Source organism: Gracilinanus agilis, chromosome 2, assembly GCF_016433145.1.
Source record: "Gracilinanus agilis isolate LMUSP501 chromosome 2, AgileGrace, whole genome shotgun sequence".
Lineage (NCBI taxonomy): Eukaryota > Metazoa > Chordata > Mammalia > Didelphimorphia > Didelphidae > Gracilinanus > Gracilinanus agilis.
The window spans coordinates 607,559,221-607,576,224 of NC_058131.1; the positions used below are offsets into that span (position 1 = coordinate 607,559,221).

Below are 17,004 nucleotides of genomic sequence, written 5' to 3' on the forward strand. Positions count from 1 at the left end.
CTCTCTCTCCCCCCCCCCCCTTTTGCTTTTCCATCCCCTCTCATCTTCTCCAGCAAATTGTCTCCACTATTATCATCCCTCTAATCTTCAGTTTCTTCTTTCCTGCTGCCTACAACTCACACTTATATCTTATCTATTCTTAAAAATCTCTCAATAAATTCACCATCCAGGCACCATCTTATATCTTTTGTCAGTTTTTTAGCTAAACATCTTAAAAAAGGTATCTTAGTAGGTGTCTCTACTTCCACTCCTTGTACTCTCTTTAAAAAACAAACGATGTGATACGACTTTTGACTCCATCACTCAACTGAAATTGCTCCCTCTAAATTTGCCAATGACCTCTTAATTGCTCAATCTAATGTAATGGCCTTTTCTCAATCTTCTTAAGCTCTCTGCAGTATTTGACGATTTAGTTACTCAAATATTAACATGTCATCTCTTGTCTCAATGTCTTTGTACTGTCTCTCTACATCCCCTTCACCTTCAGTCTTGGAATGCAATCCTTCCAGTTCCTGGTTTCCTTCAAGATTCAACTCAATCAACTCCTTTTGCATGAAGCACTTCCTGAATCCCCCAGTATTACCTTATGTTGTAGGCCAGAACTGATTCAGTCTGGTCTGGAGGTTCAAATTAGAAAATGAGATAGACACATATATTCTTAGATTTTAGGAGCACTTGACTTGGATGGGAGAAAAAAATTACAACTTCATTTTCATTAACCTCTATATGAAATAAAGCATTTACTTTTATGCATTTAAAATTATTCTGAGAAGAGGACCATGGCCTTCACTAGACTACCATGACATGCACAAAAAAGGTTAGCAATCCCAGATTTAGCAAATTAACAAAAGAAGGTTTACTTGATCAAAGTAAAAAAAGGATATTAAGTAAAGACAAAGTAATAATTTATTTGGGCACAGCTTCCCTGATTCTTCATTTGCCATAATGCTACACTGGTAAGAAGCATGTGGAGACTGAGAGAGTAGCTCATAATTCCTGGTGAGTTGCGTTTATATTTAGGCCATCAGGAAGTTATGTCAATATTTCTAGCTTTAGCTTCCTGGGCCAATTAAATCTCAAGAGAATGACTATTTGGGAAAGCAGTTTGAAATTACACAGAAAAATTTGCTAAACATTATGTTACCTTTGACTCAGGTGTACCATTGCTAGCTTATACTCAAAGAAATACAAGAAGTAGGAAAAGACCTTAATATGTTCAAAAATATTCACAGGAGCTATTTTGGTGGGGGCAAAAAACTGTAAACTAAAGGGATGCCAATCAATTGAGGAATGGCTAAATAAACTGTGTTATATGAATGTGATAGAGTGTGTGATATTATGCTATAAGAAATTAGGAAATAAATGATTTAATGAAAGAGAAATACTTATATAAACTGATGCAGTTTTAATATCTTGTAAGGAAAAAAAATCAAACTATCTGGAGGGAAATAGAACTACAGGAAAAGCTAGCTCAGTCTTTGTGGCTGAGAACTAAGATCCTTGGCTCTTACTACACCTTATACATGCTTTATATGTCTTACAGGTACTTTCTTATGTGTTTTGAACATGCCCACACAGGCCCATGTTGTCTCCCCCACTAGAATATAAATTCCTTAAGTGCAGGGGCTAGTTCACTTTTTATCTCTTTTCTAAGCACCTAACCCAGTGCCTGCCAAATGGCAAGGGGGTTAATATAAACTTTGTTTGATTAAACTTTTCATTTTTCAATTTCCTCACCTATAAAAATGAAAGGAATGAGACTAAAGCTCTATGATTTATAAGATACTTTTCCAGATTACAATGTCTGTGGTTATATAAGAGTAGAATGAAGACTCTCAAAATTTCAGCATACTTTCTGTTCTTTGATTTGAAGTATTATGATAATCAGAACATCAGTTAATGTTTGAATTTAAGCTGAACTGTAGGAGATTGTTTTTAAGCTGACCAAGAATAAGATATTGTAATTAATACAAAGTTATTATTAACTGCATGCAGATCAACAATTTTCAAAAAATTGAAATATAAATGTATTACTGAAAGTTTAAACATCTTTCAGAAGGCATTTTAGAATCTCAGAGTCTTGTTTACTCTATCTGAAACATCAGTTATCATTATGTAAACTGTAGTTATAGTAGATTTATCTATCATTGGTTAAAAGAAAATCCTCAATAGTGTTTCTTCTCTTGTTTGAGTGCTAAATATACTCAAAAGGGGGAAAGAAAAGGTTGTTTTGATTCTTCTCTATTAAGAAACCTCTAGAAACACTGCAGAAAAAGGGGTAGTATAGGATCTGGAGTCAGTGGACCTGGGTTAGCATCCCTATTTTGCCACTTATCATCCATGCGACTTTGAACAAATTATTTTACAGCTCTGGACCTCAAATTTCCTCATATGTAAAATTAGGGGTTTGGACTGGATGATTTCTAAGGTCCCTTCTGGCTCTAAATCTTTTAATTTTATGATTCACCTTAGTAAAATTTACATGAAAAATGAATAGTCTTACTACAGTATATAAACTCTAAAGAGATTAAAGGCAGAAGGAAAAGGTCCCATATGTACCAAAATAATCAAAGCAACATTTTTTTGTAGTAACAAAAAACTGGAAAGTGAGTGGCCATTCATGACTGAACAAAACTGTGATATGTGGATGCAATGAAAGATTTTAAATCTTAAGAAATCATGTACATGAAGAATACAGATACAAATGGAAAAAGACAGAATCAAGACAATAATATGTAAGACTCCAATAACACGAATAAAATATTAAAAGATGAAGAATTCAGATCAATATAATGACCAATCTTTATATATTGATTAAGTATATTTTTCTCCTTTTGATGGAGTGGCTATAGCAGTCAGCTATAGATATGGAATGCTATACACTGACAGGTAAGATTGATGTGCCAGTGTATTTTTCTTTAAGGTTTCTTTTTGTTACAAAGGAGGCTGGGTGTGTGTGTGTGTGTGTGTGTGTGTGTGTGTGTGTGTGTGTGTGTGTGTGTGTGTGTGTGTGTGTGTGTAGAGTTGGGAAAGAAGAATGGGGAAGTATTAGTGAGAGTGAAGTAAAAAAAAATCCATTAATAAACTTTTTTTTGGCTGGTTCTTTAAACCTTCTTAAAATATAATACTTGGGATCAGTGATTCTCAATTTCTGTGGTCTTTGGAACCCTTCAGTAGGGTAACAGATGCTTACTCATTACTGTTAAAGGAAAAATGGATCTGTGCTCTTAATGTCATTTTTGGGAATGCCTAGAAAAGAACATTCTTTTTACTAAATTAGATCAGCACTTCTTCAGCAACTCAGTCCTAAAAGTGCCTTAGAGAACTGAGTGGTCCTATAGCCAGTTTATGTCAGAATCAAGATTTGAATCCAAGTCTTCCTAGCTTTGAGAAAAACTACCTATCTGTTATACCACCCATCCTTTCATCTGCTACTTTGAATAATGAAAAACTTTATTTAAATCAACAGGAAGAATGAAGCTACCATATAACATTAATCCTCAATCAGGTAGACTGCAGTGGTTCCCAAACTTTTTTGGCCTACCGCCCCCTTTCCAGAAAAAATATTACTTAGGTCCCTGGAAATTAATTTTTTTTTAATTTTAATAGCAATTAATAGGAAGGATAAATGCACCTTTGGCCATCACAGCCACCTCTGGATCGCTGCAGCACCCACCAGGGGGTGGTAGCGCCCACTTTGGGAATCACTGAGGTAGAGCAAGTTTTATTTAAATAACATGAGTAAGTTATTTACTTGATAGGAATAAAAGAATATACACATTGTATCAGAAAACTTAGTACAGGGCATATGGGCCACAGGAGGGAAACATCTCAGTCATCACAAAATACTGTTCTTTGTGACTATTATTCTATTTAGATAAGACAAAAGGTTCTGACCATCCACAATAAATAAAGCAATTGTAAAAAGTTACAATGAAGCTGTTTGCAGTTACTGGTGTAACCAGAAAATGATACCAAAAACATTTCCACATGTCTTGATTGTTTTATAAGGAAAATTCTAAGCCTCCCACAACTGACTTTCTCTTTAATCTGGAGGCTCTGACTTTAGCCTACAGAGGAATGATACAAGAAACATTTTATCTTTTTTATATGTTTCACAGGACATTTTATTCAGCCAAAAGAAAATTGTATCATAATCCTGCAGGCAGCCTCAGATGTAACTTAAGAATGGGGAGGATCAACTTGAGATATTTCAATGCCGCCAGAGTATACCTACTCCCATTTTCTATAAAACTTGGATTTGTCTCTTTGGTTTATCTTTACAGTCTGCTTTTTGTAACCAGCAAGAAATACAATGCTACCATGAGTTGCTTTATTTGATAATGTTGATCATTCACCTTTTAAAAAATTCATTTTAGAAAAGGGCATAATGCAGACTTATAAATGGATGGAATAAGAAAATACAATGGTCAAATTATTGTTCATATTTGTTACATTTTCAAAGGGTAAACCAAATTCTCACTCTCTCTTAAACTGTGTGGTTATTCCACCTCAATCTCCACACACCTCTCCTAAGAAGCCCTGAGATGGGAGTAAATAGACAATCTACAGAGAGCACTACTTGTAAAATACATAAACTCTGGGATGCATTCAATGACCTGCTTTGCTGACTGCCCACTAATATGAAAGGAGCCGGAGGAGGGGAGTGAGAGATGCTACTGTGGTTAAATATCCATATACTACCACAGAGTGATGTAAATACCATGGCCATAATTCGTTTTTAAAGATGATGTTGGCCACTCTTCAAAAAGTTAATAGAAGGAAAGTTTTTAAATGTCTAAGAGCTACTTATAACCATATTGCCTTTCCCCACCAAAGATTGGAAGATAAGTAACTAAAATAATGAATAGAATACTGTGATGATACAGAGAGCCTTGAGGCCAATACTCTATAGACAAAAGGGAAGCAGGAAAATTAGTGGTATTAGTCAGAAAACCTACTAGAAAGTAGGAATAGTGGAGAGAAAGAGAGTATTGTGTTAGAAGTCAGGAAGTCTTGAATTTGGATCTTGCCAATGGGTCTCAGTTTCTTCATTCTTATAATGAGGATAATGTACTCTATAATCTCTAAAGCCTTTTCTAGCTCTATGGTCTATGACCATAAGAATGCTAAACTCCCTTCCATCTCTAAATACCGTGATTCTGAAGGCAAAACACAGTATAGTCCCCTTATTGATGGCTTCATTTCCTATGGTTTCAGTTATCCAAGCTAAACAAGTCACTTATAAAGCTGCCCTCAGCAGTGATCTGCCAGGGGACACTGGACTCTTCTGCTTTCACTTTCACTTTTTTTGTTTTTGTTTTTGTTTTGGTAGAGGTGGTATAGGAGACTACAGAGCCTCAAGTGGAAGGGCAGGGGCAGGGAAGAGAGTGCATGTGCATACACAGTCAGCATGTATTCACTTATATTTGCTGTTTCAGCCTCTTGTGGTAAGACTTGTAACATCTCCCCCAAAGATAGTGGGGAAAGGTGAGACAGTCATAATAAAAGTCTATCAATCTTACTTCAATGGGGTGAAATGGATTATTTTATCAAATTCTAGAATAGCAGTGCTACAGGCTAAAATCTTGAGAGGTACATTTAGAACAAACAAAAGAACGCATTAAATAACAACATTTGTATAGCACTTTAAGGTTTGCAAAAAAAAAAAAAAAATTGCATTGTGTTATCTCACTTGGCCCTCATAACAACCCTGCCAAGTAGGTGCTATTAGTATCACCACTTACAGAAGAGGAAATTAAAACTTCAAGAGTCACTTAATAGTGACTTGCTCAGGGTCACATCATGCTATCTATGGCAAAATTTGAACTCATGTCTTCTTGACTTCAAATCCAGCATTCTATTGTCTACCCCAATAGCTGCCCTCATAGCACAGAATATATTTATGAATCATGTTATGATATGAGTTATTTCAGACTTCAAGTACACACAAATAAAGAGATTAGGTTAGATTAGACTTGGAGCAGGAAGAGAACTCAAATGTCATTTACTCCAGTTCCTTCATTATCTAGATGAAGAACAGAGGCCTAGAAAGATTGACTTTCCTAAGGTCACACAGAGATTTGAACCCAAGTGATACAGAGATCCAGAGCTAAAGAAATACATGTTTATGTGACAGTCTACAATACTGGAAACTGATGTCTATCCTTTATTCTTTAGCCTTTAAAAGAATTAAATTTTATTTTTCCAATAAAAATCTACTTTCTCTTTATCCTTTTTGAGAAAGAAGGAAAAACAATTTCCCCATTACAAACATATATAGTTAAGAAAATAAATTCCTGCATTGGCCATGTCCAAAAAAAATCTCAATATGCATTCTAAGTGGATAGTATCCTGAGTCCTGTGGAATTGTTGTACCATTCTTTTAAATAGCCATCCTGATGTATTCAGCAATATAGAAAGCAGAAAAATTATTTACAAACAACAGACAGAGAAAGAGATGAAAATGAAAGTATGAACATTCTTCCTCTTTTGAGTAGACAGAACTTAGCAGCCTTTAAGGCTTTAGGTAAGATCTATCTTTTTCCCATTAGTACTTGCTTGAGTTAATGTGAATTGCTACTGCCATTTCCATTGTAATTTTATAAAGTCTGTTTCAGACTTAAAATAAGTCACTGATTCCAGGGAATATAATAAGTTAAAGTTGTCACTCTTATTATTCTGGTGGTAGGTGTGTATGAGACAAGGTCATGTACTCCCAATATCAGTTGGGTATTTGTGTCTGAGAAAGAAATTTTCACCTGTTCTTGATAGCCAACCAAATTTTAAAAGTTTCTATCCAACTTCTTGAGGCCAATGAAAGCTACAGCAGGGGCAGGTAGAAGCCATGATGGCCCAAGGCTGAAGGGGGTTTATTGAACATACGCCTCCTCCTCAAAGCAACCATCTGGGGAAAAAAAGGGGAGCTGGCCTAAATAGAAAACAACCTCAACAGGACTAGAATGTCACAGGAAACATGGGCAAGATTTTAACTTGAAAATAAAATCCTTACTTTGTAGTAGTCATCTAGGTTTTACCAGAAGGTAGGATATATAAAAAATGAGCAAAATGTTTTCTATTGATAAAGGGGGAGTGGGGTTCCTATGGTGTATATATGCTTATAATTTAGAACCCTGGGGAGAAAGATTTGGAATAAAGCATTTTGATAGGAAAGGAAGGATTAGAATTAATAATAATAATGATGATGAGAATGACAATTGTTTGCATTTGCACAGAGCTTTAAGATTTGTAAAGCATTTCTCATGTTATCTCATTTGATTCCCATAGCAGTCCTGTGGGGTTGGTGCTATTATTTTTCATTTTAGAAAAGAAACTCCTCTGAGGCATCAAGTGAAATTACAGGAGTGATAGGTGGCCAGAAGGCAGATACTGGTTTTTCCCCCCTCTGACATTTTTCCTCTTTCCTCTGTTTTCTTTCCTGCCTCCCTCCCAACCCCTTTTGCATTCTCTCTTCCACACTCTCTTTTTCTCTGATAGCTCTCCCTCACTTACCTTCCTTTCCATGTTTTCTCCACTTTTTAAGTTTCCCTTTCCATCTTAATTTCCCTCTACTTTGCTTGTTTCCTTAACTATATATACAGACTATGGAAAGCATATTATAAATTGTGTGCTGTGTTTAGTGAATCAGCTTTTATACTCCTACTCTTCATTTAAAAAGGGGAATATAATATTTCTTCTTATTCTTTTATTGGAAAAATACAGATAAAGTTATTTACTTACAATATTTTTTTCTGTCTTCATCTCTCAATACTTTCTATAGCTATACTAATGTTTTTTTAAGTTTCTAATCCTTTGTACAGAAGAAGAAATAAGAACATCCTATTTTTTACCCTCATGCAGATTCCCAATGCTACCACTCCAAATTCTTATATTTTTATGTATCTCAGAGCACTAATGCAGGACTCTACACACCATGTGAGCTATCAAAATAGAAGCAAAGTATGTTTTAGAAATCAATAACTAAACCCTAATATTCCTTTCAGATTTTTTCATAAATTGGAGGTGATAAAATCAGACAAAAAACCCCATTAGATAAAAATCAGTACTAATCAGTACTAAAATAGCTCTCCTTTCCCCCCATGTATCTGTCACAGGTAACAAAAGTGGGACAAATGCCATCATATCTATAATATGGCTGAGTTTAAAAGTTCAGCACTCTAGCATTATTTTATTTCCTCCCAGCCTACTTGGTCGCAATTAGAGTGAGCTATATATAATAAGGTGTCAGTGCTGCAGATGTTATGGTAAAAAGGGTCAACAATAGGCGCATACACCCAGGCACAAATTTTCAGAGCTGGAAGGGACTTTAAAAGTCTATCACAATCACTTCATTTTAAAAGCAGAGAATTTGTCCATAGAGAGGCCAGTTGATTTGGCCAAGAAACTATAGCTTTTGCATGGAAAAGCCTAATCTCACATTTTTTTTTTTTTTAATGAATATGAGAACCTTTCCATTGTATCTCACTATTGGCTTATTCTAAGGTTGGTGTACTTGATGGAAAGGCAAGTTCCTTTCTTTTAAAGATAAAAATGTAAATCTTTATTAAAATAGTTTAAACAAAATAGTCAATCAACCAGCATTTATCAAGCAACTATTTATTATGTGGCAAGAACTGTGGTAATCCCTGGAGGCAGAAAGAAACACTAAAGGCGGTCCCTGTCCTCAAGGAGTATACAATCTAAGGTACTTCCAGCACACAAAGATATACAAGCAGAATAATATTTGAAAAAAAAACTACACATTTCACCTGGAATCTTTTCCATTATTGTGGAAAATAATAATTGTGATGTATTATCACTTACAGAATCACAGATTTTCAAAGCTGGAAGGACCTCAATGGCTATCTAGTCCAATTCATACTAGAAAAAGTATTTCTTCTACAATATACTTAACAAGTTGACCACCAGCCTTTGCTTTAGGACCATTGGGGGAACCTCACTTTATCCCAAGAGAATCCAATCCACTTTGAAGTATCTCTTTCAGGAATTTTTCCTTAAAGTTTTATCTAATTACCCCCTTAATATGGTGCTGAGGCAAAAAAGAAAGCCATTTTCTCCCATAGTCAAAAGTCTTGAAGTTCAAAAAGTTAGTGTTAAAGGCTGACTCTAACAGCAAAAAAAAAAAAAAAAAAAAAAAAAAAGTCAGTAACTTTCTGCTTTTCTCGAGGTATCAAGTCTCCCAAAGCAGGTATGGCTTGCTGAAAATTAGAATGTGATGTTTTTTCTAAGTAGGTAGATTTACCACTAAATACCTATAAATTTATCATCTATTTTCTGAAAGACAATAAAGACAATATATCTATTTATTTTGCTTTGCATTTGTTCATATAAGCCTTTCCAAGTTTATCTAAATTCTTTATACTTATCTTTTCTTATGGCACAATACATTCATGTGCCATAATTTACTCAATCATCCCTCCATTAATTGGCATCAACTTTTTTCAAGTATTTTGTTACTGCATAAAAGTGCTGCTATAAACATTCAGAATATGAGTATATGCTTAGCAGTAACATTAAGCAGGTAAAGGTTTCATAAAGTTTAGTAAGGCTAGGCATGCACAATTAAGTGGCTTGCTAGTATCACACAGCTACGAAGTGTCTAAGGCCAAATTTGAAACCAGGACCTCCCATCTCTAGGTTTGGTTCTCAACCCACTAAGCAACCTAACTGCCCCAGTTTAGTGCTTTTTAAAAAGTATAATTACAAATTGTTTTTCAGAGTGGTGGGATCAAATTATAGCTCTACTAGTGATGCATTAATGTGTTTGTCTTCTCACATGCTCACTAATATTTACCATTTTTGTCTTTTGTCATCTTTTCCAGTATAACCCTCTGTCTCTTTTTATGCCATTCCATCACCACCACTGCTGAAATAAAATATGCTACACAGGAATGGGTACCATTTTGCATTGTTTGTTTTGTTTCATGTACTGTCATGATTTTATCAGGAGTGGTCAAACTAATATAATGAGCCTCTTCAAGGGAAGGTGGTTAGGTCCACAGACCATAATTATTATAGCCTTTCTAATATGCCATAACTTGTTGGAGTTTTTAAGCATGACCTTACAGAATCTAGGATTACTTCTATGAGGAAGTTGTTAAATATGAATTAGGAATTTGTGATCTTTATTGTTAGCATTAAAATGGAATAACTGGCCTTCTTTTTTTGGGAAAAAAGTTTCATTTTTGCCTTTTGCCCCTAGAAAAAGAAATAAAAATCCAAATAAACACCCATTTTTTAAAAAGAAAAAGAAATGCAAACATTTTTTCTTCTTTTCTTCTTCAACATTAAGACCTATTGCTTTGCTAATTACAAATACGGTAATTTTTGTGGCCTATTTTTGCCCTTAGATTCCCTTGATGATGTTATATTCTAAGAACAAAGAACTAAAATTAAAATCCAAGATCCTTTCATGTTGAAAACCAGATATTAACCCAACAGGATGGAAAAAAATCAGGTATAGAGGCCATTCTATTTATTTCATTTCATTCTCAGAGAGATAACTTTTTAAATACTTTTTCATTTACTGGTTAAATGCTAAAAATATCCTGTTTTCAAGAAGAGAAGTTCCTTGAAACCAAATTTAATTTTAAAAAAGTTGGTTCTCACTTACCAGCCAATTCTTTCAATAAACTAGACTTTTCCTTTTGTGATTCTAAAAATCACCTCCAGTGAAAAAAAGGTGGATTCTTCTGTAGTTTTAAGATTTTAATTTGATTTTTGAAAGTTTTCTAATAATAACAACATGTAGTATAACCAGAAAAATAAAGAGTAACAATATAGAACTTACACAGAAATGTCAACTTGTATTATCACAGAACCATGTGAGGCAACTTTTAATAAGCTAAAGTGAAAACATGGTGTATATATATATTACGAAGTTCTATGTGACCAAAGCATATTGCTATTTGGCTTATTAGAAAATAAACTGGGGGGCATCTAGGTAGTTCAGTGGATTCAGAGCCAGGCCCAGAGATAGGGAAGTCCTGAGTCCAAATGTGGCTTCCTAGCTGTGACCCTGGGCAAGTTACCCAACACCCATTATCTAGCCCTGACTGCTCTTCTGCCTTAGAACCAATACACAGAATTGATTCTAAACTAGAAGGTAAGGATTTTTTAAAAAAGCTAATTTTATCAAAGCAATAGCCTCCTTCCCCCTCATATGGCACCTCTATAGGAAACCCAAACCCCAAAGAGATACAATAAATATTAAGCTGTCTTGTTTTTACCTCCCAATGGCTGAACACTAGCTGTGGACTAGCAAGTCCACTTGTCCTCTTCCTTATTTCATCAGCAAATCCAAAGCTTTCAGCTACTGGAAGCACAGCCTTGATAATGAACATGTCCGTCCCTTCTTTCATTTCTTCCTGCAACACTCGACCTTCTCTCTTTGACAAGACAGCATAGACCCGACCTGCAAAATCAAAAGTCTTATTAATTTGCTGAACCTGATGCAAGTTTTTTTTAGCCACAAAGAAACACATACTTATGTCCCCTATAATGATCTGCCCTAATGTATAGCTTTGTTGAATGTCATCTTTTATGGTTTACATCTTCTGAAAGGCCTTTATAGCATTAACTTGCCTCCATTAGTTTTGGAATATTGACCACTTTGACAATATTGTTCTAGTTACTGGAAGTATCTGGTGCATAATCCTTTCTAAGCCAAAGAAAAAAGGGACACATTTATTTATATATTTTTTCTTTAACCTACTCTTCTAAAAACTATGAGAATGAGAGAATATTAGCTCTTGGAAATTAACATTTTGTAATTTATTTCATATCTCCTACCAACTCTTGTCACATAACCAAGTGTCCTTGGCCAACGCTTTTATTATTCATTACCATTACTTCATGCACTCAGGAAAAATAAACATTTTCACATACATGAGTATGTTTGCAGATAGCATATTTTTATCCTAGAAGGGTAGTTAATACTGATTATCCATAGTAAAGAGTATGGATAACTGAAATCCATGTGCAGTGCTAAATGATAATTTGGGCCAATTTTTCTATTTTGGTCTCCTGTATAATTTTTTTTTTTAAATGAGAATTGGCAACAAAGAACAAAACAGGCTAGCTGCCCTTGTCTCCTGTTCCTGCCCCTGCCTGCCTCCTGGTGGTTATATTAATGAAATTACTAAATAGAAAATAGTAGAAAAGATTAAGAGAAATAAAGGAGAGATGAATAATCCATGAAGAGAATAATGAGTAACATGTTAAGTGTGGATGATTCCTCAAGGATCTTACTATCACTTTTCAGTAATCTCTGCAATGTTGTCCATTTTCCTAGTTCTAATGCCTTCTTCTTACCTTTCAAATACATTCAAGCAATATCCGTCTAAGAAATTATTTCTTTGGATCCCATTGCCCCTTCCAGTTTTTCCCCTACCAAAAAAAAAACTTATCAAAGGACTAATTTATCAAAGATGTTAATTTATTCCATATTCATCTCCCTGAAATCTATGTTCCATTCCCAAAACTACAGAAAAATGCTCTTTTGAAGTTTGCTAATAACTCTCTAATTGCCAAGTATGCCAATTGCCTACATACAGTTTTTTCTAGATCCTAATTCCACTTAATTTCTTTGTGGCAGTTAAAACCATTGACCACAGACTTCCTTCTTGAAACTTTCTCCTCTCTTGCTTCTTGGGTCACCTCTCACACCAATCCTGTGTTCCCTCTGCAATTCCAAAAGATTTCAGATACTTTCTTTTTTCTCTCTGCCTATCCTTTAACTATAAGATATAACCAAGACTGCAGCTCTGATGTGATCTCCAAACTCTTCTATTGCAAGCCATTTTCATTTGGATATCTCACCTTCATCTCAAAATTAATATGTCCAAAATTGAATTTATATTCCCCATAAATCTAGTTTCATCTCTCAAATTTCCAACTTTTATCAGTACTAATATTGATCTATCTATAACTCAGAGAAGAAATCTTGGAATCATCTTTGACCATTCCCAGGCCCAGTCCATTGCTTCTATCTTTCCATCATTTCTGAAACTACTCATAAGTTAAGCCACCCTCATTGTTTCTGGTCTAACTAGTGTCCCAACCTCTAGCTTCTTTTGCTGACAGAAATATTTTCATGAAACACATTTTCATCAAATCAATCCCCTAATTAAGAAATCTCCTATGAAGCCCAATTACTTTTTTCTAGCAAGGCCTTTCACAACAGAACCCATCTTACCTAATTTTATCTCTAGCTTTATTAATGTCCTAATTATTTACTTCCTGTGACCCACTCTTCTATCCTACCTCAGCCACACACAAAGATAGTCCTATCCTTGATCTTGCAATCTACTAATGTATTACTTCCAAGCTCACAAATTCCAAAATCTCCTAATCTGACCATAATCTACTGATTTTCTACCTCTCTCTCTGCCTTCCCTTACACAGTTATGTGACCTCCACTCTCTTGATGCTTCAATCCTCTCCCAGGCCATGTCTTCTGCACTAGCCACTCTTTCTTTTCCCCATCTTGAGCCTTTGCTAAACCAATTCAACTCTATATCGTCCTCTTCCCTCAAGACTTTAGCCCCCTTATCAAAACAGATTTCTAGCAGACATCTTAAAATCAACACATCCAATACAAAATTCATTACCTTTCCCCTAAAGTCTCCCCTATAGCCTGTCTTCCTTATTACTGTTAGAGGGTGACATCATCCTCCCAGTTCTGCAGGCAATCTAGGAGTCATCCTCAACTCCTCACTCTCTCTCTCACTTCCCACATCCAATCTGTTGCCAAGTCCTATCAATGTCACCTTTGCAGCAACTCTCAGATGTGCCCCCTTCTTTTCGCTGATGCTGCCACCTCTTCTTACACCTGGATTCCTGCAATGATCTGCTGGGGGCTGTCCCACTCCAATCCATCTTCCATTCTGTCACTAAATTGCTTTTCCTAAAGCTCATGTCCAGCCCTTCAACTTATTAAATTCCAGGGACTCCCTATTATCTCCAGGATCAAGTATAAAATCCTCTTCTTGTGTCCAAAGTCCTTTACAATCTGGACCTCTACTATTTTCCCCATCTTCTTGTACCTTACTCTCTGCCACACACTATGATATAGAACACCAGCTTTCTTGCTGTTCCATGAATAAGACATATTCTACCTCTTGGTTCTGGGTCTTTTCTCTGGTTGTCCTTCATGCCTAGAATGCACTCCTCCTCCTCTCTTTATTGACTTCCCATGGCTTACTTTAAATCCCTAATAAAATCTCATCTTCTACAGGAAGATTTTCCTAACCCATTCTTAATTCTAGTGTCTTTCTTGTCTTACATACTTCTCATTAGTTTTCTATTTTGTTTTAATGTCACCTAGATTTTCCCCTTCTGTGTCCTTTCCTCACCCTTCGTAGAAAATCATCTCCTATAATAATAATTAAAAAAAAACCTTACCTTCCAACTTGAAATCAACCCTATGTACTGGTTCTAAGGCAGAAGAGCATTAAGGGCTAGGTAATGAGGTTAAGTGACTTGCCCAGGTTCACAAAGCTAGAAAGTCTCTGTAGCCAGATTTGAACCCAGGACACTCCATCTCTGGGCCTGACTCTCAATCCACTAAGCCACCTGGCTACCCCAATAAAAGTTTTTTTTAAACAGAAAGAGGAAGAGAAAAAAAAATCAGCAAAACTGAACACCAAATTTAAAAAAAGGTTGACATTACATGTAATGTTCCACACTTGTGGACTACAATCTCTTGCAAAAGGGGAAGAAGTATCTTCTTTTTTTTGGGGGGGGGTCAAGTGTATTCTTTCAAATTCTCTGGGGTTCAGTTTTGATTGTTTTGTGATGGCTGTTTTTTTTTCATTATATTCTTGTAGTTATTGCACATATTGTTTCCCTGACTGTTTGCTTTATTTTGCTTCTTTTCATTTGAAAACTTTCCATGCTTCTCTTTTGAGATTTTCAAAGATCTAATTTTATGCTCCAAAATCATATAAGAGGAACTGGGACTAACTTAAAGTACAGGCTTTTCATAGTAACAAAATAATTTATTTTGACCCTGCCCTCCCATTCAACATAGATTTATTTCTGGCCACAGCAGAAATATAAATTGGACCACTACAGAATTCAATCTCCATGAACCAAGGAAGTTAGAGGCATGGTTTTGCAAAATTCTGCTTGGAGAATCCCATAGTTTAAATTTAAGCCATGGACTAGGAGGAGTCTGTTATAAAACTGTCTGGCTTTATAACCTGGTTTTATGGCAAGGACCTCTAAGACCCATGTTAAAGCAAACTTCCAGCATAAGAGGATAGATGTTAAATCCCATATTAGTAAAGACCAAAATAATTTCTAGCTCTGGGTAAAGAGATTATTTCCATTTCCCTATAAATAATTTATAGTAGGAGGGTTTTGGTGGTGGTGTTTTTTCAATCCAGGTTATAAGCAATTCTTTTAAATAATTAAAAAAAACTTAGATAATAGATATCTCTACTCAATTCTATCCATATATAAATTAAGTTCATTTTGGAACACAATGTTTTAGTATAATTGTGCTTTAATGCACTGTAACTCTGTTGGAAAGCCTAACAAGTTTACAAAAAGCTAAATGTGGGCATTGTTTTGTTTTTATCTTTGCTGGGAAGAAGGACAAGAGACAGTGTTTCACACAGAAGCAGAAAGCTAACAAAATACGAAAAAAATATTTATCTCTGAAAAGCAAAGGGTTTAGAAGAAATATAAAAATATTTGGGTGATAGTCTGAGCAAAGGTTTTATTATAGGAGGGGGTATGAAGCTATTGTGTCTCAACAACTGGTAAACACTTTTCTGACTCACTTATAATTGTAGAAATAGGTCTCTCTATCAAAATGGAATCGTTAAAGGGAATTTTTATGGCTCATGTTTGTTAAAAAGAATTCTACTCGAGTACAGGTGGAAATAGTATTAATAAGTATATAAGAGTTCATGTTTTAACTCTTTCAGGGGAAATAGATTCTGAATGAGCTGTGCAGAAAAGTATGGCTATTTTCTTAAGAGTATTTCTCCAGAGGAAATAGTTTAATTATTTTGAGATACTTATTTTCTCAGAAAATTCCGTTATATTAGAGCGGGAAAAAGCAATTTAGCTGTAATAGAATAAATTACTATTTTAAGACTTTGTTTAGAAGAAACATATTGGGTTGTTCGTTTTGTTTTTGTTTTTCACCTTACGGTTTCAAAGGAGATACTGGTTAGAAACTATCTCTCCTATGCAAGTCAGTACTTCCTCTGGTGACTTCTAGTCATAGAAAGTTAGCTGAAGCACTAAATTAAGGAACTTCCACAGTGTAAAAGTGCTAGTTAACAGATCAAAAGTAGGGCTAAAACCTAGGTCTTACTGAATCTGAGATCAACTCTCTAACCACAATGTCACGAGGAGGCTCAGATTAAAAATAGAATGTGAAAGATGAAATAAACCTACCAATCATCACCCAATTCTGCTGATTCACATAACTAAAGGTTGGCAATGCATCCTTAAAACATTTTTAAATTCTAGGTAGTAACTTTAAGAACTTTGAAGAAATTGGTGATATTTTCATCTCTTCCAGTTCAAAGTTATGACTTTAGAAGAAAAAAGAAGGATATGGGAAAGAACAGCATAGTATTAGGGGTAAAACAGAATTATAATAGAATTCCTAAGCAAGGTTCCACCCAAGGCAGTCTGATAGTCTTAAAGGATTCACATTCCTGTTACTAACTTACCAAACCCCAAAATCTATTTTACCCCTAATAGTAGAAGAGGTCAAAGAGCAGGATTTAGTTTCATGGCCAGTGACAGCAGAACAATAGGTTCCTGGTAAGGGACTAGGAAAAATTAATTTGGCATGATCTAATCAAAGGGTTTTTAACTGATTTCTGAGGGAAGGGTTTTAATTAAGATTTGTACATTTTTTATAGACATAATACTATTTTTCACTTACTAGACCACAGTGGAGTACAAATATAATCTTTATATATACTGGAAAACCAAACAATTCATGTAAATCACTTT

General features: G+C 35.1%; 1 protein-coding gene across 2 annotated transcripts in view; it reads right to left on the reverse strand.

Moving 5' to 3' along the window:
• Nucleotides 1-17,004, reverse strand: part of EFL1 (elongation factor like GTPase 1) — a 250,801-nt gene that overhangs the window by 18,955 nt on the left and 214,842 nt on the right. For both annotated transcript variants that reach the window (XM_044665477.1, XM_044665476.1), the window contains one exon: nucleotides 11,250-11,434. In XM_044665477.1, the coding sequence (XP_044521412.1) occupies nucleotides 11,250-11,434 (185 nt within the window). The remainder of the gene's footprint in view (nucleotides 1-11,249; nucleotides 11,435-17,004) is intronic.